This window comes from Setaria italica, chromosome II (assembly GCF_000263155.2).
Source record: "Setaria italica strain Yugu1 chromosome II, Setaria_italica_v2.0, whole genome shotgun sequence".
In the NCBI taxonomy this organism is placed as follows: Eukaryota; Viridiplantae; Streptophyta; class Magnoliopsida; order Poales; family Poaceae; genus Setaria; species Setaria italica.
The window spans coordinates 214604-235247 of NC_028451.1; the positions used below are offsets into that span (position 1 = coordinate 214604).

Here is a 20644-nt window from a genome sequence, read left to right on the forward strand (position 1 = left end):
CCTTGTTTTTTCTCGCACTTTTCTACGTAATTGCTTTACGTTCCTTTTTATTTAATATATAACCAGCAGGGAATGCCCTCCTGCTTCTTAAAAAAAACAAAGCACAGAACAATGCTCCCAGGGAACAGGGGAGAGCAGCACACGCGACAACACCACAACGCGCACGCCGTGCAGACAACCTAGGTCCTCAACCGGAAATCATCTTGGACTCAAATGCGGTGCATGATTTGCTTAAACTCCTCGTAGCTCAGACGGCCGTCGCCATCCGTGTCCGCTACCCGCATCATCTCCTTCACTTCATCGCCACTCAGATTACTTCCAAGGTTGTACATGATGTGGCAGAGCTGCAGAGTCCAAAAACAACTGGGTTTTAGCGATACGTTCACTGATGCCAAGAGTTTATCGTTTGGAGATCTCAAGTAGATGTTCCGCTAGAGAAAAAAAAGGTAGAATCTACAGTAGAGTGATCAGGTAGATAAGAAGAGTCAGAATCTGGGAGCTCACCTCAGCTTCAGAAATGAAGCCATCTTTATCCATGTCAAACATCCTGAATGCTCTAGTCATTTCCTCATCTGAATCAACGCCCTTCAAGAGCATAGATCAGGAGAATCAGTACATAAACTGTATTTTGTTAGCAGAGTGTGGAGGAATATATTGATTTTATGTTCAATTCGATCTGCATGCTTGCATGCTTCTGTCTATTTGAAGAGCTTAATTTAATTTAGGATTCACACGTCAGACTCTGAATCGAAATGTTCAGTTTCATACTAAGGGTTTCACATGACAGTGTGCATTGCATTCCTGTGCAAATGGCGATGTCTGGCATTCAAATGTCCATATAACTAGCAACGCAAAGATGATCCCTAGCTAACCCCTGATTTGAAAGCACAGTATGTAAATTATATGAAGAGGAAATATGAGCAAAAGTTTGGAGTGCAACTTAGCAGAAAATCGGGTACGTACCCTAAGAGGATAGTATAACAGAAGAGGAAATTACAATACATACGTTCGGTTTGAGTTCCATCAACATTGAGAATTCCTCAAAATTGATGGCGCCATCCCCATCAGAATCAACCATTGCGATCATGCTCTGCAGTTCGAATGCAGTGTTGTTTTGACCCAAGGACTCCAACACAGCTCCTAGGTCTTCGACGGTAATGAAACCTGTATCGATGACGATTCAACGCAACATTAGATCTTCCCGTGTGTGAGTTAAAGTTAATCTGCTGATATCCTGCAGAAAGGAAAATAAAGCTAAACAATGGTCTGAATTGTCTGTTCTAATGTTTCCAAACCATCTATCCAAAACCTCTGCTTTAACGGATTCAGTAACGCAGCCTAACGAAGGAATTTCCCAGGATCTAAGCAAACAACAAGCAGATGACATGATCTATCAAAAGTGCACATTTCGTAAGCATACAAATGCATAGCGGGACCAACCAATCAAAGTGCAGATACAGAGTCCCGCCATTTAGCAGAGAAACGAGCGGGTGACATGCAAGAAAACCTGGAGCATGAACATCATCGAATTACACAAGGTCAGGACACGTACCGTCCATGTTGCGGTCGAAGAGGTCGAACGCCGCTTTGATCTGGGTGAAGCGCTCCGCCATATCTCTTCGCGGTAGAGAGCTTGCCTTTCCTCAGCCTGTGTCTGTTTGGAGAAGGCACTAACTAGTTCCGTAGTAAAGGTCCCTGTCACCTACGTATTAGTCCCCGTTTGACTGGCCGCTTTCCGAGTTCGCAAATGCCTCAAGTGGGCCTAGCTTGGTAGACCCAACGTGTCAGCGATTCAGCTTGGTAACTCCTGCGAAGTACGCCTGCAAGTGACGAAAAACCTCCCAATTCCTACAACGCCTGCCTAGCACCTACCCATACCGACTCCTGCGCCACCCCAGGAGCATCACCGTTGCCTTGCTCGTGTGACGTGTCACATCGGCGCTCGCAGCTCGTCCGATTGGAAAAGAAAGGGAACGGGCCGGGACGGCACGTGAGCGTGAGGTCCAGCTGTGGCCTTGTGGGTTCAGTGATGCCCAGCTCCAGCCTCTTGGTCTACGGTAATCACAGCCGGTTGCGTTGCAGTGTAATGCCAAGATTTCTTTAGGAAGCCATTCAGCTTGATTGTTTCGTTATACTGTTAGCTTCGTTCTCCCTTGTGCTACAACTCTTTGTGGCCTGTCTGCGTTTCTGCCTCTATGTGAGGTTGCATATTGATACTGTGTATTCATGGCAGTAAAGTTTTTTTTAACAAAGCCACGCTCTTCCCAGCTGATACAGTAATAGCACACATATCCTTTTTCTAAAATAAAGAATCCTTGGCTTCTATGTTGCCTAGCCACGCCCTTAGACTTGTTCACTCTGTCTCGTTACGGCAATATTCAGTTTGACCTACACGTGTAGTACTACTCAACTCCTGATTCGTTAAACTGACAGATGGGTCCCACAACGTCAGTGAGGAGGATAAGAAACACTTGCAAAGTGAAGCTGTGAATATGACTTGGCACTATCTTGTTTCTCTCTCTTTTTTAGCCGAACTCAATGGGTTTTTTTAAGGTTGGGAACTGTTAATCCTGCAGAGATTGAATTAGTATAAACTAACAACATGGAATGGAAGCCTCCGAGGAAGCAAAATCTTTCTAAAGCTGTCCAAGGGTGCGACGAATATTCGGTTTGACCTACGCTAGTACTACTCCACTCCTGATTCGTTCAACTGACAAATGGGTCCCACAACGTCAAATGACCCTCCTCACTTCCTCAGGCTCACCTAAATCCTCAGGATGCGTCACGAGCCACTTTCTCTACGGCGTCCCCCGCAAAATGCACCCCGAAAACCCCCACCTCCCCTTCCTCCTCTTCCTCGCCGTCGCGGCCCTCGCCACCGCCGGCGAGGCCGCGGCGGGCACCACCCTCACCGCGTCCCCAGCGAGGCTGTCCCCCTCAGACCGCCAGATCAAGATCCGCTGGGCGGGCCTCCCGTCCCCCGACGGCCTCGACTACGTCGCCATCTACTCGCCGCCGTCCTCCCGCGACCGCGACTTCCTCGGCTACCTCTTCCTCAACGGCTCCGCCTCCTGGCGCGACGGCCACGGGGAGCTCTCCCTCCCGCGCCTCCCCACCCTCCGCGCGCCCTACCAGTTCCGCCTCTTCCGCTGGCCCGCCAATGAGTACTCCTACCACCACATCGACCACGACCGGAACCCGCTCCCCCACGCCAAGCACCGGGTCGCCGTCTCCGGCGACGTCGCGGTCGGCGACCCCGCGCGACCCGAGCAGGTGCACCTCGCGTTCGCCGACGCCGTCGACGAGATGCGGGTCATGTTCCTGTGCAACGACGCCGGGAAGAGGGTCGTCAGGTACGGATTGGAGGAGGAGGAGAAGAATTGGACGGAGGTGGGCACAGAGGTGAGGACGTACGAGCAGAAGCACATGTGCGATTGGCCGGCGAACAGCAGCGTCGCCTGGAGAGATCCGGGATTCGTCTTCGACGGCCTCATGAAGGGATTGGAGCCCGGAAGGAAGTACTTTTACAAGGTACTGCATATCTTGCACTGCTGTAACTTGGAATGGTCCAATCTTTCTGATTTTTGATAGAAATTTAGCTATGTATCATTTTGTTTAAAAAAAAGAATCCAAATTTTACTTTTATCAATTTTTCTCAGAACAGAAAACAGGCTTTATTTCAAGTCATATATGCTGCAGTGGTGTAGCCTAAAGTTGCGGTTGGGTTACCTCAGGTGTAGTGCACTGAATGGATCATTCTGTTTCAAAGATTAAATTGTTGATTCAGCATCGGTGACATAGAAGGATTTTTCTTTTAAATTCATAATATCCAGTTTCGTGGATATATCTGAAGTACTGAAGCTATGCATCGGGGGTTCAGGGAAATGGTTGAAATTTGTTTCAGCATGTGTGCCATAGTAAGGTTATGATGCTCAAGTAAAGGAGATATCTGAAATCTTGAAAGTATGCATTGCTAGAGTTCATAATAGAGTGGGATATTTTGACCTCCTGATAGTTTGTCTGTCTGCTTATAAATTAGTCTTGCCCAAGTGGCTTGTTCTTAGGTTGTTGCTTCACATGAGTTGTATGTATCCGCTGGAAGTTGCTTATGCAAATTGTGATTGTATTGATTATGAAGTGTTCAAAATTGACTTGTATTACTAAATAGTGAATATGGTACGGTCTATAGTGTGTCAATGTATCTAATAAAAAAAAAGTGTGGTGAGCACTGAAAACCACCAAGCATTATTTATTAGTATCTTCAGGAGCTGAAAGTTAATGTGGTGAATATGATCATTACAAGCTTTCTAAGCTTAAAGTTTGAATGTTTAAAATAGCCTTGCTCAAGGGACCTATTCTTAGGCCATGTTTAGTTACTCCCAACTCCCAACTTTGACACTATGCAAAAAGAAGATTCCCCATCACATCAAACTTGCGGTACATGCATGGAGTACTAAATGTAGATGAAATTAAAAACTAATTGCACAGTTTTGTTGTACTTTGCGAGACGAATCTTTTGAGCCTAATTAGTCAATATTTGGACAATAATTCACAAATACAAACGAAACGCTACAGTGTGCTACAGTGCTGTAACAGTAATTTGGCACCTCCCAAATTCCCCAACTAAACACGGCCTTAGCTTGTTGCTTCGCATTGATGTTACTTTGTATGATGTTTTTTTTCTGATTCTGGGTACCAAGTAATCTCTGTATCAATTTGTTTTAAAAAATCAAGATTTTACTTTTATCAATTTGTCTAAGGGAATAAAGGGGTAGCTTTTTTTAAATCATATGTAAGCTGCAGCCTAAAGTTGCAATGTAGGCCTGTGAAATGTAGGATTTGAGCTTTGGAGTGAACCTGATGGATTATAGTTTTGCAAAAATGGGATTTTGTGATTCATCATATGTGACTTAGTAAACTTTTGAGTTTTTATTTACATATATTGAAAATCTTGCTGTTTATAATTGAACTGATTATTAAGTGTTCAGAATTGACTTGTACTACAAAATAGCAATTAGGATTCAGTGCAACCAACTATATTGGTGTAGTGAGCACCATCACTTCAAGCATTATATACGGGAATTCCATTGAATAACTGAAGTTAGTATACTGATGACTGAAGTATAGGTTCTGAGAATTTAATAGGTTGCCAGAAGGCTCAGTAGGCACTAAGCGATACTTGTGTTTAGAATTTGAACATCTGATCTTTTAGTTAGAACCATAATTTTAAAATTTAAATTTTTTTGTTCTGAATAATAGAACTAGAATCCATTTGCGTGGGGAGTCAAACATCACTGGCCTTTTCCCCTGATGAGGATGCTTTTTACGTATATTCTTCTCATTTCTTAAATTTAATCAACTAAACTATTTTGGCAGGTTGGCAGTGACACAGGAGGATGGAGCAAGACTTACAGCTTTATTTCACGTGACAGTGAAGCCAATGAGACCAACGCGTTTCTTTTTGGTGACATGGGAACATATGTGCCTTATAACACCTACATTCGCACACAAGCTGAGAGCTTGTCGACAGTAAAGTGGATCCTCCGTGATATTGAAGCCCTTGGAGATAAACCTGCCTTTATTTCACACATTGGGGACATCAGCTATGCTAGAGGTTATTCTTGGGTATGGGATCATTTCTTCAGCCAGATTGAGCCTATTGCTGCCAATACCCCCTACCATGTCTGTATAGGAAATCATGAGTATGATTGGCCATTACAACCTTGGAAACCATCGTGGGCTACATATGGAAAGGATGGTGGGGGTGAGTGTGGAATACCATACAGTGTCAAGTTCAGAATGCCTGGCAATTCTATTCTACCTACTGGTAATGGTGGTCCAGACACCAGGAATCTTTATTACTCCTTCGATTCAGGTGTGGTGCATTTCGTGTACATGTCAACTGAAACTAATTTTCTTCAGGGCAGTGATCAGTACAACTTCTTAAAAGCGGACCTTGAGAAGGTGAACCGAACTAGAACACCATTCGTTGTTTTTCAGGGCCACCGTCCCATGTACACCTCAAGTGATGAAACCAGGGATGCTGCTTTGAAACAGCAGATGCTCCAGAATTTGGAACCACTGCTGGTGACATACAATGTGACCCTTGCACTATGGGGACATGTCCACAGGTACGAGAGGTTCTGCCCTATGAAGAACTTCCAATGTGTCAACACTTCATCGAGCTTCCAATACCCTGGTGCTCCTGTGCATCTCGTGATCGGGATGGGTGGTCAAGACTGGCAACCTATATGGCAACCGAGGCCTGATCACCCTGATGTTCCCATCTTTCCGCAGCCTGAGAGGTCCATGTTCCGTGGTGGTGTGTTTGGATACACGAGACTTGCAGCAACAAGGGAGAAGCTAACACTAACTTATGTGGGGAACCATGATGGGCAAGTCCATGATATGGTGGAGATATTTTCTGGTCAAGGATCCAGTAACAGTAGTATTGCTGAGGCGGTGGATGGTACAAAACTCAGCACAGGAGTCAGCACCGTGCGAAGGATTTCTCCGTTGTACTTGGAAATCGGAGGCAGTGTAATGTTTGCACTGCTGCTGGGGTTTGGTTTTGGATTTCTTGTCAGGAGAAAGAAAGAAGCTGCACAGTGGACTCCAGTAAAGAACGAGGAATCTTAAGTTGTGTTGAATCAATATTTCGACCTATTTACCGAAATAGACCCCAACACGGTGAAGTCACTTTTGACATTTTGGGGGCTAGCTCTGTATCCTTGTCACACAACTGTATAGTTATGTAAGATGGTGCCTTTGTATGTGATAGTCTCGGGCAATGGAATTTTTTATCTGCATATCTGTTGTCGTGATTGTCCAGTGTATAGGTATTTAATAATTGACAATGTTCACAGTGTATTGGCTGACTGGAGTGTTTAACCTGTACCATAATGCAACATGATCGTTAGAGTCATTTTAGGGTTTAGGGATTTTTGAAAATATTCCTGGCCGGCGCAGAACCCCCCGGCGAGGTCTCGACGTGCTGTCGCCGCCGCCGTGGCCCACCGCGAAGCATCCTGCTCTCCACAAGCGCCGAATCCACCACACCACAGGCTTGGGCAAAGCAAGGCATGATCGGGAGGACGAGCAGGCATCGCCGGCAAAAGCTTCGATTTCAGAAAGACGACGCAGAAGAGGTTCTGTTCTGTACTGCTGATGATCATCTCGCTTACCATCGACATCTGAATGATATGATATCGACAGCCTTGTTGTGAAGTTGGACCAGATTGGTGAGTCATTCGTGCAGTAGCAGCAGCAGCAGCAGTTGCAAGACACTCAACTTGGAAACAGAACGGAAACAGAGACACCATTTTGTGACCAAGACTCGTGCATATCTGATGACAATCGTTCAGAGAATGGAGGAAACAGCCAACGTTTCGCAAAGATTGGCCATTGTGTCGATCGTGTCTCTGTCCCTGAATAGAGGTTGTTCTAGCATTCAACTGATCCCCGGTATTTGGGATACAGTAACTTGTTAATCTGTGCGACAATGATCCAGTTCTTTTGTAAGACGAACACATTCGGAGTATTCTTTAGGATGCACCATGTGCCTGCTTTTGTTTGCACATGCCAAGTGTTGGGCCTTCGCCTTATGTAAGGCAAGGTGAAGTCACAACACGAAAGCGGAGATACGTCGAACAGGTGTAACTTTAGTTGTCTTATCGATGAAACATCTTCTGTGTTTGAAAGTTCAGGGGGTGTTTGGGAGGAGGGGGCTAAATTTTAGCCCCCGTCACATCGAATGTTTGGACACTAATTAGGAGTATTAAACCTAGACTAATTACAAAACTAATTACACAAACTCTAGGCTAAATCGTGAGACGAATCTATTGAGCCTAATTAGTCCATGATTTGACAATGTGGTGCTACAGTAACCATTCACTAATGATGGATTAATTAGGCTTAATAGATTTGTCTTGCGATTTAGCCTAGGGGTTCTGCAATTAGTTTTGTAATTAGATAGTTATGTTTAGTCCTCCTAATTAGTATCCGAACATTTGATGTGACATGGCTAAAGTTTAACCCCCACCTCCCAAACACTCCAGGCTCAAAGATCAGCCATTGATAATGCAAAGATTGTCTGACAGAACCTTCCTTTATTTGCAACACAGCCTTAGGTATTGACAAAGACCCGTAGAGTTTGGTGAATGGCCGGCCAGTCATACAAAAGCAGGACGTCAGGAGCAGTTGGACGACTCCATCGATGCTCAAGATTACTCGGGGATCACACAATCTCTGACGAGGTGCATCTGCAGGCCGATCGATCGGCGGCGGCGGCGGATGGTGTCGTCGTCGAAGAAGAAGGTGTGCGTGGTCGGCGCCGGCGTCTCGGGGCTGGCTTCTGCCCGGGAGCTGCTCCGGGAGGGCCACGCCGTGACGGTCATGGAGCAGAGCGGCGGCGTCGGCGGGCAGTGGCTGTACGACTCGATGACCGACGCCGGCGACCCCCTCGGGACGGCCGGCGTGCACAGCAGTATCTACGCCTCCCTCCGGCTCATCATCCCGAGGGAGGTCACCGGCTTCTCCGGTTTCCCATTCTACCCCAAGGGCGACGGCGGCAGCGGCGACGCCCGGCGCTACCCGTGCCACGGCGAGTTCCTCAGGTACATCAGGGACTTCTGCGATGCGTTTGGGATCATGGATGTTGTCAGGTTCAACACCAGGGTCGTGCATGTCGGCGTGGCGCCGCCCGACGACGGCGGCGCTGCTGCCGGTGACAAGCGCTTGCGGTGGGTGGTGAGGTGGATGAAGCCCGGTGAGGTGATCACGGAGGAGGAGGTGTTCGACGCCGTCGTCGTCGCCGTCGGCCAGTACACCCAGCCAAGGCTCCCAAGCATCAATGGCATGGACAAGTGGAAGGGGAGGCAACTGCATTCCCACTCGTACCGCGTCCCCGACTCCTTCCGCGGCGAGGTGGTCGTCGTCGTCGGTTGCCATGAGAGCGGCAAGGAGATCGCGCTGGAGCTCTGCGACGTGGCGAGGGAGGTGCACATCAGCGTCAAGTCCATGGGTGACGACGTCACTCCCGGCGTGTCCAAGGCCGTGTCCAGGCACCACAACCTGCACCTGCACCTCCAGGCAGCAATCAAATACAAATTCAAGTTTCCAAATCATTCAGATTCTGACAAATAAACGTGATCTGATCTGATATGATCTTCCTTGTGCAGATCGAGTGCTTGTGCGAGGACGGCCGGGTGGTGTTCGCTGACGGCTCGTGTGTCGTCGCCGACGCCGTCATCTACTGCACCGGGTACAACTACTGGTACCCGTTCCTGGACACGGGGGGGCTGGTGACCGTCGACGACAACCGCGTCGGACCGCTGTACGAGCACACCTTCCCGCCGGCGCTGGCGCCGTCGCTCTCCTTCGTCGGCCTGCCCAGGATGGTGGTCGTGCCGCGGTTCTACGAGGTGCAGGCGAGGTGGGTGGCTCAGGTGCTGTCCGGCCGGAGCGCGCTGCCGTCGGAGGAGGAGATGATGCGCTCCGTCGACGAGTACCAACGCGCCAGGGAGATGGCCGGCGTGCCCAAGCGCCACACCCACGTCTTGGACGACTTGGAGTACTGCGACGACCTCGGGGAGAAGTACTGTGGCTTCCCAAGGCTCGACGGGTGGAAGAAGGAGCTCCTCTGCTCGTCCTTGACACGCTTGCGTGACAACAGAGAGAGCTTCCGTGACGACTACCACCATGACAGTGACCTCGTCCGTGAGGGGTTGCGCTCGGAAGGGTGGCTTGTCGATGCAGATACGCCAAGAGTTGAGATGGATGGCGAGCTGGCGATGAAGACGACGAGCATGGCACAACCACAGCCATAGGCCCATGACAAGTACCAATTATCTACTCTTTCCGTCGTAAATTGTAGGTGAATGAGTCAAACCATTTTATGTTTGATCAAAATCATAGAGAATTACAAAGATTTATGATACCGACGAATAGATATATTATGAAATAATATTTAATAAAGAATATAATATGACTTCTTTGGTTTTGATTTAAGGTGTTCACGTGAACATGTGAGAGCCTTAGAGGCAAAGGGGTGAGATGTTTGGGTTCCACCCGAGATTCTTCACCACCGGGTTTTGGGAAACAATGGACGGTTGGCCGCCGGCTGTGCTGATGCCTGATGGCCATGTCATTTCTTCTTCTTCTTCTTTTTCTCTTTTTATTCTTTCATTTTTGAGATTTCAGAGCTTGATAACGACCAAATGGTGTAGTATGTAGAAGGTAGTATGTAGAAGATGTAATTTTCAATCTGTGGACCAACATGAAATTGACACTTTACCTTACAATACATGCTATTACATCATTGAAAAAGAGCGCGTCTTCTTCTGCCACATGCATCGAGTGAATAAATGTTGTAATTCAATCATCTTAAAAAAGACAACAACTTCGAAGACTGATCGAAAAAAGCTACAACACTCAAATTTCGAAGGTGAGGTATCCTCTTCAACCAAAGGATAAGGATTGAGAATTGATACTCCCCGGGGAGATGATGAGGATCACCACTGCACGGTGAAAGGAAGAGAGCAAAAGCCTATACATGGATCATAAAAGTAGATAAGATGTCTTTAAGTTGGACTGAGAATAAAGGAAAAATAGTGATCACAAATTTAAAGAAACAGCTACACTTAACGGGTGTTTGGGAACACCCTACTAAAGTTTAACACCTGTCACATCGGATGTTTGGATACTAATTAGGAGTACTAAACATAAACTAATTATAAAACTAATTGCACAGATGGAGTATAATTCGCGAGACGAATCTATTAAGCCTAATTAGTCCATGATTTGACAATGTGGTGCTACAGTAACCATTTGCTAATGATGGATTAATTAGGCTTAATTGATTCATCTCGTGAATTAGCACAAGGTTCTGCAATTAGTTTTATAATTAGTTAATGTTTAGTCCTTCTAATTAGCATCCGAACATCCGATGTGACACTGTTAAAGTTTAGCACCTCATATCCAAACAACCCCTTAACGTAGCTCAATTATTGCTTCGGTTCCTTGTGGTGGAATATAGAGTATGTGGGAGAGCATGTTTTGGGAAGAAGAGGAAGAAGATGATGAAAAAGAACAAAATGCATGTGAGAGAGAGAATGTTTGGACTCGTGTGCCACGCCACTGGCAGTGGCAGCAAGCACATGAAACGAGCCCGGGCTGAGAGAGAGAGAGAATGTTTAGACTCGTGTGCCACGCCACTGGCAGCAAGCACATGGAACGAGCCCGGGCTGAGGCGTGACGGGCGTGGCGCACTCGCGACCACTCGCCATGGCGTCGGAGTACAAAATCTTGCTCTATATGCCTGCGTGTCCGGCAGGGTCGCAGCTAGGATCGTCCCCGCGACGACGATGGTGTCGACTAAGACGGTGTGCGTGGTCGGCGCCGGCGTCTCGGGCCTGATCTCCGCCCGCGAACTGCGCCGGGAGGGCCACGACGTGACGGTCATGGAGCAGAGCGCCGGCGTCGGCGGGCAGTGGCTGTACGACCCGGGGACCGACGCCGGCGATCCCCTCGGCATCGCCGGCGTGCACAGCGGCGTCTACGCCTCTCTCCGGCTCAATGCGCCAAGGGATAGCATGGGCTTCTCCGACTTCCCCTTCTACCCCCGACACGACGGCACCGGCGACTCCCGGCGCTACCCCTGCCACGGCGAGTTCCTCAGGTACATCAGGCACTTCTGCGACGCGTTCGGGCTCATGGACGCCGTCAGGCTCAACACCAAGGTCCTGCACGTCGGCATGGCGGCCCGCGGCGACGACGGCGGCGTCATGCGGTGGACGGTGAGGAGCGCCAAACAAGGTGAGGCTGATCAGGCAACGGTGGAGGTGTTCGACGCCGTCGTCGTCGCCTCCGGCCAGTACTCCCAGCCAAAGCTCCCAACCATCAACGGCATGGAGAATTGGAGGAGGCGGCAGCTGCATTCCCACTCGTACCGCGTCCCCGACTCCTTCCGCGGCGAGGTCGTCGTCGTCGTCGGCTGCGGCGAGAGCGGCAAGGAGATCGCGTTGGAGCTCCGCGAGGTGGCGAGGGAGGTGCACGTCAGCGTCAAGTCCATGGACGACGGCGCCGTCGTCCCCGGCATGAGGAAAGCTGTGTCCAGGCACCACAACCTTCACCTGCACCTCCAGGCAATTTCAAATCCATCTTTCATTCCTTCAGAGTCTGATCAAGGTGCCGATGTGATCTCATGATCTCTCATCAAATGAATATGCAGATCGAGTGCTTGTGCGAGGATGGGCGGGTAATGTTCGCCGACGGATCGTGTGTCGTCGCCGACGCCGTCATCTACTGCACTGGGTGAGCAATAATCCATCATCTGCTCTGCTCATCTTCTGGGAAGAAATGCTTGATGCTTACTGACGACGCTCGATACAATCCAATGAATTGAATTGAAGGTACGACTTGTCGTTCCCGTTCCTGGACACGGGCGGGCTCGTCACCGTCGACGACAACCGCGTGGGCCCGCTGTACGAGCACACCTTCCCGCCGTCTCTGGCGCCGTCGCTCTCCTTCATCGGCCTGCCCAGGACGGTGGCCGTGCCGCTGTTCTACGAGGTGCAGGCGAGGTGGGTGGCGCAGGTGCTATCCGGCCGGAGATCGCTGCCGTCGCCGGAGGAGATGATGCGCTCCGTCGAGGAGTACCACCGCGCCAGGGAGACCGCCGGCGTGCCCAAGCGCCTCTCGCATGCCATCTTCTTCGACTTGGAGTACTGCGACGAGTTCGGGGAGAAGCACTGCGGCTTCCCGCGGCTGCCGGAGTGGAAGAAGGAGCTCCTCCGGGCGGCCGTCACACGCTTGTGCGACGACACGGAGACGTTCCGTGACGACTACCACGACAGCGACCTTGTCCTGCAAGGCCTGCGCTCGGAGGGCTGGCTTAAGACCGAGGACAACGATGGCCAAGACGACGACGTCATACCAGAGCCAGAGCCACTACACCCACCGCCAAAGATCTGCACATGATAAATTTATTTAATGCACGTGTCCATAATCTGTATTCTAGGTCTTTTTTTTTCATTTTTTGAACTATATTCAAATATTTACGTTCCAATCCAAATCCATAGCTTTCCTCGAATGCCTATACATTCCTTTTTTTTGGATTGTACAACTGCTCCTATAAATTGCAAATTTCATTGTAGAACAAAAGCTTGTAGTACACTGCATCAACAATTTATTAAACAAGGTATTTCAGCACTTTACACTGAGAAATTAGCCTTGTACAACACAAATATAATCTTAATCTGAAGCAACAGTTAGTAGCCATAGGCATAACAGTTATCTGATGCCCCCCCAATCTGATGGCGGTTGTTGACTCCCATACAGGGATAACCACTTGCAGAAGGATGGCTAAGAAGAGTGGCTCCAAAAGCAACCGCTTCGTCGGGTTTCAGCTTTGTATTCAGCTCCTTCTTCCCCTCGAAGTAGTCTTTGATGAGCTCTCTAACCTTTGGGATCATGGTGCTTCCACCAATAAGAATGACTTCATCGATCAATTCCCTCTTCTCCTTCCCTAGCTCAGCTTGCGACATGGCCGTATCCACCAGCTCGATGACTTTGGGGAACAGATCATGGTTCAGTTCCTCAAACTTGGCCCGTGTCAGCGGCTCCGACAAATCCACTCCATCAACAAGCGATTCGACGTTCACGAGTGCAAGGTCCTCACCGCTCAATGTCTTCTTGGCGTCTTCACATGCTGCCCTGAGCTTCCTGAGAGCAGCTCTGTCGTTGCTGATGTCCCGTCCATACTTGTCCCTGACCAATCCGATGAAGTGATCCATGACCCTCCGATCAAAGTCATCTCCTCCAAAGAAAGGCTCGAGGTGCGCTCCCAAGAACTCAAAGACCCCATCCGCGAACGTCAGCACGCTAGCTTCGGCCGTGCCACCGCCGACGTGCAGGACGAGGACGTTCCCCTCGTCGCGCAGCTTCCCGTGGAGGCCGTAGGCGACGGCGGCCGCGATGGGCTCGTCGAGTATCCTCACGGCGTGCAGGCCGGCGTAATTGCCGGTGTCCAGCACCGCGTCCCTCGCCGCCTCAGTGCAGTAATGCTGCGGAAGAGTGAACACGGCGTGCTGGACCTTGCGGCCGAGGTGCGCCTCCGCCATGTCCTTGAGCTTGGCGAACACCGTGGCCGTCATCGCCTCGATGCTGAGATGCCTGACCACCCCGTCCTTGGTCTCCATCTGGATGTGAGGTCTCACGTCCTTCTCCACAACCTTGTAGGGCAGATTCTCGATGACTCTCTGAACGAACCCTCCTTCGTACAGCCTGCTCACTCTGCTTGGGATCGGAAGAAAAAAAAAAGGATTCTCACCAATTCATTCAGCATCATGCATGGTCGAAAGGGGAAAGAATTAGTAATTGGAAGAGGAAATCGATCTGATGCTATTAATCTCAATACCGTCCTTTTGATGATTTTGCATCAAGAAGAATAGATATTATGGAGTTCTACTCTTCTTTAAGGTAATCATAGTAGTTTTAGTCTACATTATCAAACATGTTAACTTAAAAATATATCACCAGATTTGTTTTCGTTTTGCAAGAAAAATTAGCGCTTACATATTATAAGATTTATATATAGCATAGAGCGGCCGTCGTGATGAGTTCGCCATAGGACCTCAAAAATCTTAGGACCGGCATTGCATGGTCGAAATTAAGGGAAAAGAATTAATTGGAAGAGGAAATCAATCTGATGCTTACCTCTGGCCGAGGAGGCGCTTGAAGCCGGAGAAGGCGGCTTGGGGGTTGACAGCGGCGTAGTTCCTGGCGTCGTCGCCGACTAGTACCCCGCCGTCGTCGGGGAAGGCGATCCAGGAGGGGATGCAACGATGGAACATGGACTCGGCGTGGCCGCCGGGGCCGTAGCCGGCGACGCAGGAGTTGGTGTTGCCCAGGTCGACGGCGATCACCGTCCCGAGTGGGTAGGACCGATGACGACGAGGCTCGTAGTCTTCGTGATCCAGTAGCGCCCTCGCCGTACCCGAGAAGAGCAACGCTACTGCTGCAAGGAGCCATGCGAAAACCCTAATGGCGCGACCTATGCCTGCCATTGAATTACCGAATGCTAGCATCAACAGATAACAAACGATCCCTGGTTTAGTAGGCGATTTATAGATCGATAATGTACAGATTGGGTCAACCAGCGTGCGCGGCGCAATGCCGATCGAGTCCATATCCCGTTCGGTTTGCGCTGGTTAATCCGACCCGTATGCGTTGGATATCTGGTTCGGTTTGCACCAGCATGACGTGCGTGACCCACGTCGTCCGACGTCCGGATCTTCCATGGAAAATTTTCCATCGGAACATATTTCATGCAACATTACTATAAGCAAATAAATGTAGGTGTGCTGCAGCATAAAGGATCAATAGATGAAATAAACATCAAAAGCAAGATATTATAACATTTAAATATCTCAAAATCCTCCATCATCGTAATTAACATCACGAGATGCATAGATCTGCGGCAATTGCAAACCTCTGCAACATTTGCAACATCAAAAATTTCTATCGTAACGCGTTTGATTGACCATGCATGTGCTCGGCAACGGCACACGCTTACCCGACAGTGCGCGTGTGCCGTGCGCATCTGCAGGCCTGTTGCGTGCTTGGTCGCATTGGCATATTTAAAATGCATCAACCTAAATAATTCCCTAAATTATTTTTTTGGTTTAGGTTACCGTCTAAATTATATCATTTGGTTCAATTTACCCCCCCTAATACAATTTATCTTTTTTTTTTCTCAACGCACAAGCGGAGTCTGGCTTCAAATTTTGTGTGATGATAACTGACATCGTGACACATGTTAGAAAAATACATCATGAATATGGGGTAGGATATTTAATAATTAATTTAAACTTAAGGTACAAAATTAAATGAAAACTCATAATATATATTTTTTACGGACATTGTGATGTCCACTAACATGCTGCAACAGTTAAATTTAAATTCAACTTGTGTATGGATAAATAAAAAAGATAAATTGAACCAAAAATCTTTTAGTTGACAGAATTAATTTAGATTTTTTTTCCCCTTGTGCTTTACTGTGGAGCTTGTTTTTTGTCCCGTCTTCCAGCAAGACTGCAAGAGTCATTGGTCAGTGGAATTGTTTTTCCATCTTAAACAGTGACAACTCCTGATTTTGTAAAAAGACAAAGGACCTTGAACATTAACCAAACTACACAAAAATCCGATCTCTACGATTGACATGGTCCCCAGCATGTGGAGACAACAAAGGCCCGGCACAAATGATCTACAATATGACTACAAAGAACAATAAGGCCAAACAAACACTAATGCTTGTCGATGGTAGGCTTTTGCCAGACGCCAGTAAAAAAAAGTGGAGGGGGTGAGTGCAGATGAACACAGTCTCGACATTGCATGCATCGTCCACATGAACCTATGAACAATCATTTGCCACCATTTTGGTGAAAAAACAGTTAGGCTACGGATCCTGTAATATCCCTCAAAATTGATGAGGGATATTAATTTTTGCAAAATTTAAAATGTAGTAATTAATTTGGGCATTTAAAATTTAGAACATGCTTGCACGAGTGATTTGAATTTTATTTGGATCTCACGTGTGAGCTTGTATTTTGAATTAGATTCAACATACAAACTAATGCTAACTTTAAATAAGAGAACATAACTTGATGCGGCTAACTTTGCACCCAAGCTGTCCACTAGCCCAGCGGCTCGGCCTAATCTCGCACGAGCACACACACAAACCAGCAGCCTGGCCTGGCCACCACCCAGCCCAGCGTGCTCAGCAACCAGGCCACCGGACCTGATGGGCCGCACGCATGCGCCAGCCCAGCTTGGCCTGCTCTGCTCGCCAGCCCAGCGCACGCGGCCATCTCCCTGTTCCCCTTTCTCCTCCACGCTGCACGCAGACAAACGACGCCGCTCCGCCCAGCTCCGCCAATGCGAGCCACGCGCCCCCTGGCACAGACGCCGAGGATCCCCGCCGTTCCCTCGAAATCTTCAAGCTTCCAAACCCTAGTCTCTTGCTATAAAGCCTCACAGCTCTCCGTCTCTCCCGAGCCGCCGCCGCATCTTGTCTGCTCGCTTTATCCCTTGCCTGTTTCTTCCACCGCGAGACTAAATCCACCAGCAGCAGCCGCTCTCTCCTCTGTCTTTCCTTTCTTCCACCGCAGCAAATCAACGAGCGCTGCATCTCGTTCCGTCCCTCTCTGCTCCAATCCAAGCAGCAGGCCCAAAGCAGCAAGGAGCACCTGCGCCCTTCAACTCCTCACGCCAGCAGCCGATCAAGCCTTGCCTTCCTCCACCTGATTTTCTTCTCCGAAGCCACACAGCAACCTGCAGCTCGCCCTCCTGCTCCTCCCTTGTTTGCTCTGAGCAGCGCACCATGAAAACCACCACCAGAACCACCTTTCCAACCAAGGCCGCCGCCTCCTTGCGCCCTGGACCAACGTGGGAGAAAACCCCGAGTTCCAAGCCTCCACTGCCGTTCGTGGGAAGGAGGACGCGTGGGCGACGAGGAGGCCAGGATGCGCACCGTAGCAGGAGCCGCGACCCTGCTGCCGCGCCGTCCGCTCCGCTTTGCCTTCGCTGACCACAGCTAGCGCCGTGAGCGGAGCAAGAACTGGAGCAGCCCGAGCGTGCTAGGAGGAGGATGACCGGCCGCGAGTTGAAGCCGCCGCTCGGAGCTGCTGCCGCGCCACGCGGACGACGGCATCGAGCTGATGTTGCTGCGATGGCCACGTCGTGCTCGATGGTCAGCTGCTGCTACCTCAAGCCGTCACCGACGACGACCACGTACCAGACGACAACGCCGCGCCACCGTTGTTGACGAAACTCGCCGTCCACACCGTCGGGCACCAGGAGGTCGAGCTGTACCGCGAAGAGAACCAGAGCACAGGGATCTCGTAAGGAAGACGAAGGGATTGTTCGGATACCGTGGCTAAAGTTTAGCCCCGTCACATCAAATATTCAAATACTAATTAGAAGGACTAAACATGAGCTAACTATAAAACTAATTGCAGAACCCTGGCTAATTCGCGAGACGAATCTATTATGCCTAATTAATCCATCATTAGCAAATGGTTACTGTAGCACCACATTATCAAATCATGGACTAATTAGGCTTAATAGGTTTGTCTCACAAATTAGCCTCCATCTGTGTAATTAGTTTTATAATTAGACTATGTTTAATACTCCTAATTAGTATCTAAACATCTGATATGACAGGGTTAAAGTTTAGCCCTCCTAGAGCCAAACACCCCAAAAGCCTTAGTTTCCATCTCGATGTGAGGTCTCACGTCCTTCTCCACAACCTTATACGGCATATTCTCGAGTTTTTTTTTTAATTTTTAAAGATATTTTTAGAAAAACTCTCCCCAACTTTATTTGCGCGTTGTGACCCTTTTGGTCGCGCCATGGGCCGTGGCGCGGCAAAACGTTGGTGTGGCGTGGAAAGCAGCACCAGCGCGGTGCTGACTTGGTGGTGCACTTGACACGCTAGACCGCCTGGTGCGGCAACGCCTCCCATACCGCTACGCGACGCCCTTCCTCCTCTCTTCGTCCTCTAGGCAGACCTGAGCAGCACCTCCAACTCGTTGCCCGACGCCTCCCTCCCTTCCAAAATCCCCTCCAAATCTGGCGATTTTTGGTGGGGAAATTGGGGGGAATCGATCACCGCATCCTTGGGAAGGTATTCCCCCATTTTTTCCCTTGTTTTACCGTACCATTTGCTAGATTGGTGGATGTTTAGGTGACTAAGGTTAGGTTTTAGAATGTTGTTTCGACTTTTTGATGAAATTTAATGTTGTTACGTAGTAGTGGATGCTTAGTTCATACGCAGTAGACTCTTTGCCCGCGATTTTGACGTGTAGAACTTGTTGCATGCTTAGATGTATCTAGTTATCGATCCATTTGTACAGTGTACATGACATTGGTAGGTTTATTTGTGCAATATGTCCAATTGATGTCCAATTAATATGTCTAATATGTTTATTTCGTAATATACTTGCTATAGTTGGTTTGGTAAAGTATTTATTTTTTAGATAGATTGTTTAGTTCGTATGTTTGATGGTGGGATTGTGAAAAAATGGAGGACAACATAATCACTGGAACTAATAGTTTGCTAAGCATGTGCCTTGTAGGTTTTTATAGGTCCCAAGTATACAAACCGAACCATGGTAAGGTCCAAATCATGATATTTAAACATCCAAGCTATGGTATTCTTGATATCCAAGTCATGGTATTCAAGCATCTAAGCTATGGTATTCAAGTGACCAAGTTATGGTACCAAGGATTATTCTATGGTATTGAAGAATCCAAATGATGGTATCTTTAGTGATTGCATTGGACGAATTGGGAGGAAAAATGCACCATCGGATGTTCCAATACCCTATCTGAAGTGCATCGGAGCAACCACCAGAGCAATTTACCATCATATGTTCCGATGGCCCATTTTCTAGTTGCGTCGGATGAATTCTAAAGAGAAGGATTGGAAGACGAAGAGAACTTAATAGCACCGGATGATCCAATGGTAGGTAAAGAGGAGGCATCAGACGAAGCATATATACTTCAGAGAGTTCCAGAAAGGTTTTGATCAGATTTCCTTCAGCACTGGATATTCCGATGGCACCATCGGATGAAGCATAGGAGAAATGATGTCAGAGGGATCCACTGGCTATATGGCGTGAGCAGTGGCACCAGATGTTCTGATGCCTATGAAATCAAACCATCGGAACATCCGATGGTACCAAAATTTGCTAGCCGTTGGAGCAACGGTTCTTTTCAGCCCTTGGGCTATTTATACCCCCTCTACTCGCCCATTTGGAGGGGTTGGAGCGTAAAAGAGTGCATTGAAGACTAAGACTCCTCACGAACACATCCATACCACCAAAAGTGCTAAAGTGATTCATCCAAGATTTAGCACAAGCTTAGAAGAGTGATTAGTGTTAGGATAGGCCTAAAGAGGAATGAGTGCAAGATGTGCCTACCTTGTGATCAGGTTCTAGAGTGAACCACGCTGTACAAGAGGTGTGCCAGCGTCCTGGGGCCTTAGTGGCTCGTCGGCAAGTCTTTGACCCTCCGGGTTGGTGTGGAGCAGCGTTGACGACTATGTGCGGGGGATGTGGAGACCCCCTTCATTCATGGAGAAGCTCATTAGTGGAGACGACATCAAGGTGACCGAGGGAATTGGCATGAGCCTTAGTGGCTGAGCCTTTATGGCAAATCAAGGGGCGCCTTGGGAGAGACTTGGTGACCGGGAAGCAATACTCTTGTGTGAGTGCTTCAACAACGTGGACTAGTGGTGACTTAATGGCTACCGATACCACGGGATAAATCCTTGTGTCAAGAGTTTGCTTCCCCTCATCCCTTCCTTTACGTTTCCGCATTTTTTACTTATAACTTGTGTGACTTTACTTTCCTAGAGTGGTATCTTGATAGGATTAGTTATATGTTGCAAAACTTATTTTGGGATAAGGGTTTCACACTAGATCAATCTTAAAATGCACATCTAAATAGAAATGATGCAGTTTACTTTCATGCAAAGTAGTGGAAAACGTTTTTAAGTTAACTGTCTCATGGTTTGACAGCAGTGTAGTTCCTAGCGTCCTTGCCGACGAGGACCCCGCCGTCATCGGGGAAGGCGATCCAG

At 48.5% G+C, this 20644-nt stretch overlaps 5 protein-coding genes across 6 annotated transcripts; 3 read left to right on the plus strand and 2 right to left on the minus strand.

The window, feature by feature from the left end:
- Positions 1 to 209: 209 nt before the first annotated feature.
- LOC101765620 (neo-calmodulin) lies at positions 210 to 1613 on the minus strand. The gene is made up of 4 exons (XM_004958773.1): positions 1553 to 1613; positions 1007 to 1164; positions 505 to 585; positions 210 to 344 (listed from the first exon to the last, which is right to left on the minus strand). The coding sequence occupies exons 1-4, from the start codon at positions 1611 to 1613 to the stop codon at positions 210 to 212; spliced, it is 435 nt and encodes a 144-aa protein (XP_004958830.1).
- Positions 1614 to 2736: 1123 nt separating this feature from the next.
- On the plus strand, positions 2737 to 6925 carry LOC101774382 (probable inactive purple acid phosphatase 2). The gene is made up of 2 exons (XM_004955276.3): positions 2737 to 3531; positions 5377 to 6925. Exons 1-2 carry the CDS (start codon positions 2737 to 2739, stop codon positions 6637 to 6639), a joined length of 2058 nt encoding a protein of 685 aa, XP_004955333.2. The 3' UTR covers positions 6640 to 6925.
- A 1142-nt stretch (positions 6926 to 8067) lies between these two features.
- LOC101774785 (flavin-containing monooxygenase FMO GS-OX-like 8) lies at positions 8068 to 10298 on the plus strand. Of its 2 annotated transcripts, XM_022824529.1 has the most exons (3): positions 8068 to 9090; positions 9180 to 9870; positions 10010 to 10298. In XM_022824529.1, exons 1-2 carry the CDS (start codon positions 8293 to 8295, stop codon positions 9825 to 9827), a joined length of 1446 nt encoding a protein of 481 aa, XP_022680264.1. In that variant the 5' UTR covers positions 8068 to 8292; the 3' UTR covers positions 9828 to 9870; positions 10010 to 10298. The 2 variants fall into 2 exon arrangements, with proteins under 2 accessions (XP_022680264.1, XP_004955334.1); XM_004955277.4 differs by lacking the exon at positions 10010 to 10298 and having other exon boundaries at positions 9180 to 9992.
- Positions 10299 to 11073: 775 nt separating this feature from the next.
- LOC101775193 (flavin-containing monooxygenase FMO GS-OX-like 8) lies at positions 11074 to 13120 on the plus strand. The gene is made up of 3 exons (XM_004955278.3): positions 11074 to 12143; positions 12230 to 12312; positions 12411 to 13120. The coding sequence occupies exons 1-3, from the start codon at positions 11076 to 11078 to the stop codon at positions 12976 to 12978; spliced, it is 1719 nt and encodes a 572-aa protein (XP_004955335.1). The 5' UTR covers positions 11074 to 11075; the 3' UTR covers positions 12979 to 13120.
- Positions 13121 to 13268: 148 nt separating this feature from the next.
- On the minus strand, positions 13269 to 15065 carry LOC101766033 (luminal-binding protein 4). The gene is made up of 3 exons (XM_022823869.1): positions 14716 to 15065; positions 14417 to 14420; positions 13269 to 14324 (listed from the first exon to the last, which is right to left on the minus strand). The coding sequence occupies exons 1-3, from the start codon at positions 15063 to 15065 to the stop codon at positions 13269 to 13271; spliced, it is 1410 nt and encodes a 469-aa protein (XP_022679604.1).
- Positions 15066 to 20644: the final 5579 nt, after the last annotated feature.

Bases quoted from the DNA above. Each gene is read 5' to 3' on its own strand.
- LOC101765620 (XM_004958773.1), bottom strand. From the start codon at position 1,613: ATGGCGGAGCGCTTCACCCAGATCAAAGCGGCGTTCGACCTCTTCGAC. The intron at 1,165-1,552 runs GTACGTGTCCTG...TCATCGATACAG, and splicing joins CTTCGACCGCAACATGGACG to GTTTCATTACCGTCGAAGAC. The intron at 586-1,006 runs GTATGTATTGTA...ATGCTCTTGAAG, and splicing joins TGATGGAACTCAAACCGAAC to GGCGTTGATTCAGATGAGGA.
- LOC101774382 (XM_004955276.3), top strand. From the start codon at position 2,737: ATGACCCTCCTCACTTCCTCAGGCTCACCTAAATCCTCAGGATGCGTC. The intron at 3,532-5,376 runs GTACTGCATATC...CTATTTTGGCAG, and splicing joins GAAGGAAGTACTTTTACAAG to GTTGGCAGTGACACAGGAGG.
- LOC101774785 (XM_022824529.1), top strand. From the start codon at position 8,293: ATGGTGTCGTCGTCGAAGAAGAAGGTGTGCGTGGTCGGCGCCGGCGTC. The intron at 9,091-9,179 runs GCAGCAATCAAA...TTCCTTGTGCAG, and splicing joins ACCTGCACCTGCACCTCCAG to ATCGAGTGCTTGTGCGAGGA.
- LOC101775193 (XM_004955278.3), top strand. From the start codon at position 11,076: ATGATGAAAAAGAACAAAATGCATGTGAGAGAGAGAATGTTTGGACTC. The intron at 12,144-12,229 runs GCAATTTCAAAT...ATGAATATGCAG, and splicing joins ACCTTCACCTGCACCTCCAG to ATCGAGTGCTTGTGCGAGGA. The intron at 12,313-12,410 runs GTGAGCAATAAT...ATTGAATTGAAG, and splicing joins GCCGTCATCTACTGCACTGG to GTACGACTTGTCGTTCCCGT.
- LOC101766033 (XM_022823869.1), bottom strand. From the start codon at position 15,065: ATGGCAGGCATAGGTCGCGCCATTAGGGTTTTCGCATGGCTCCTTGCA.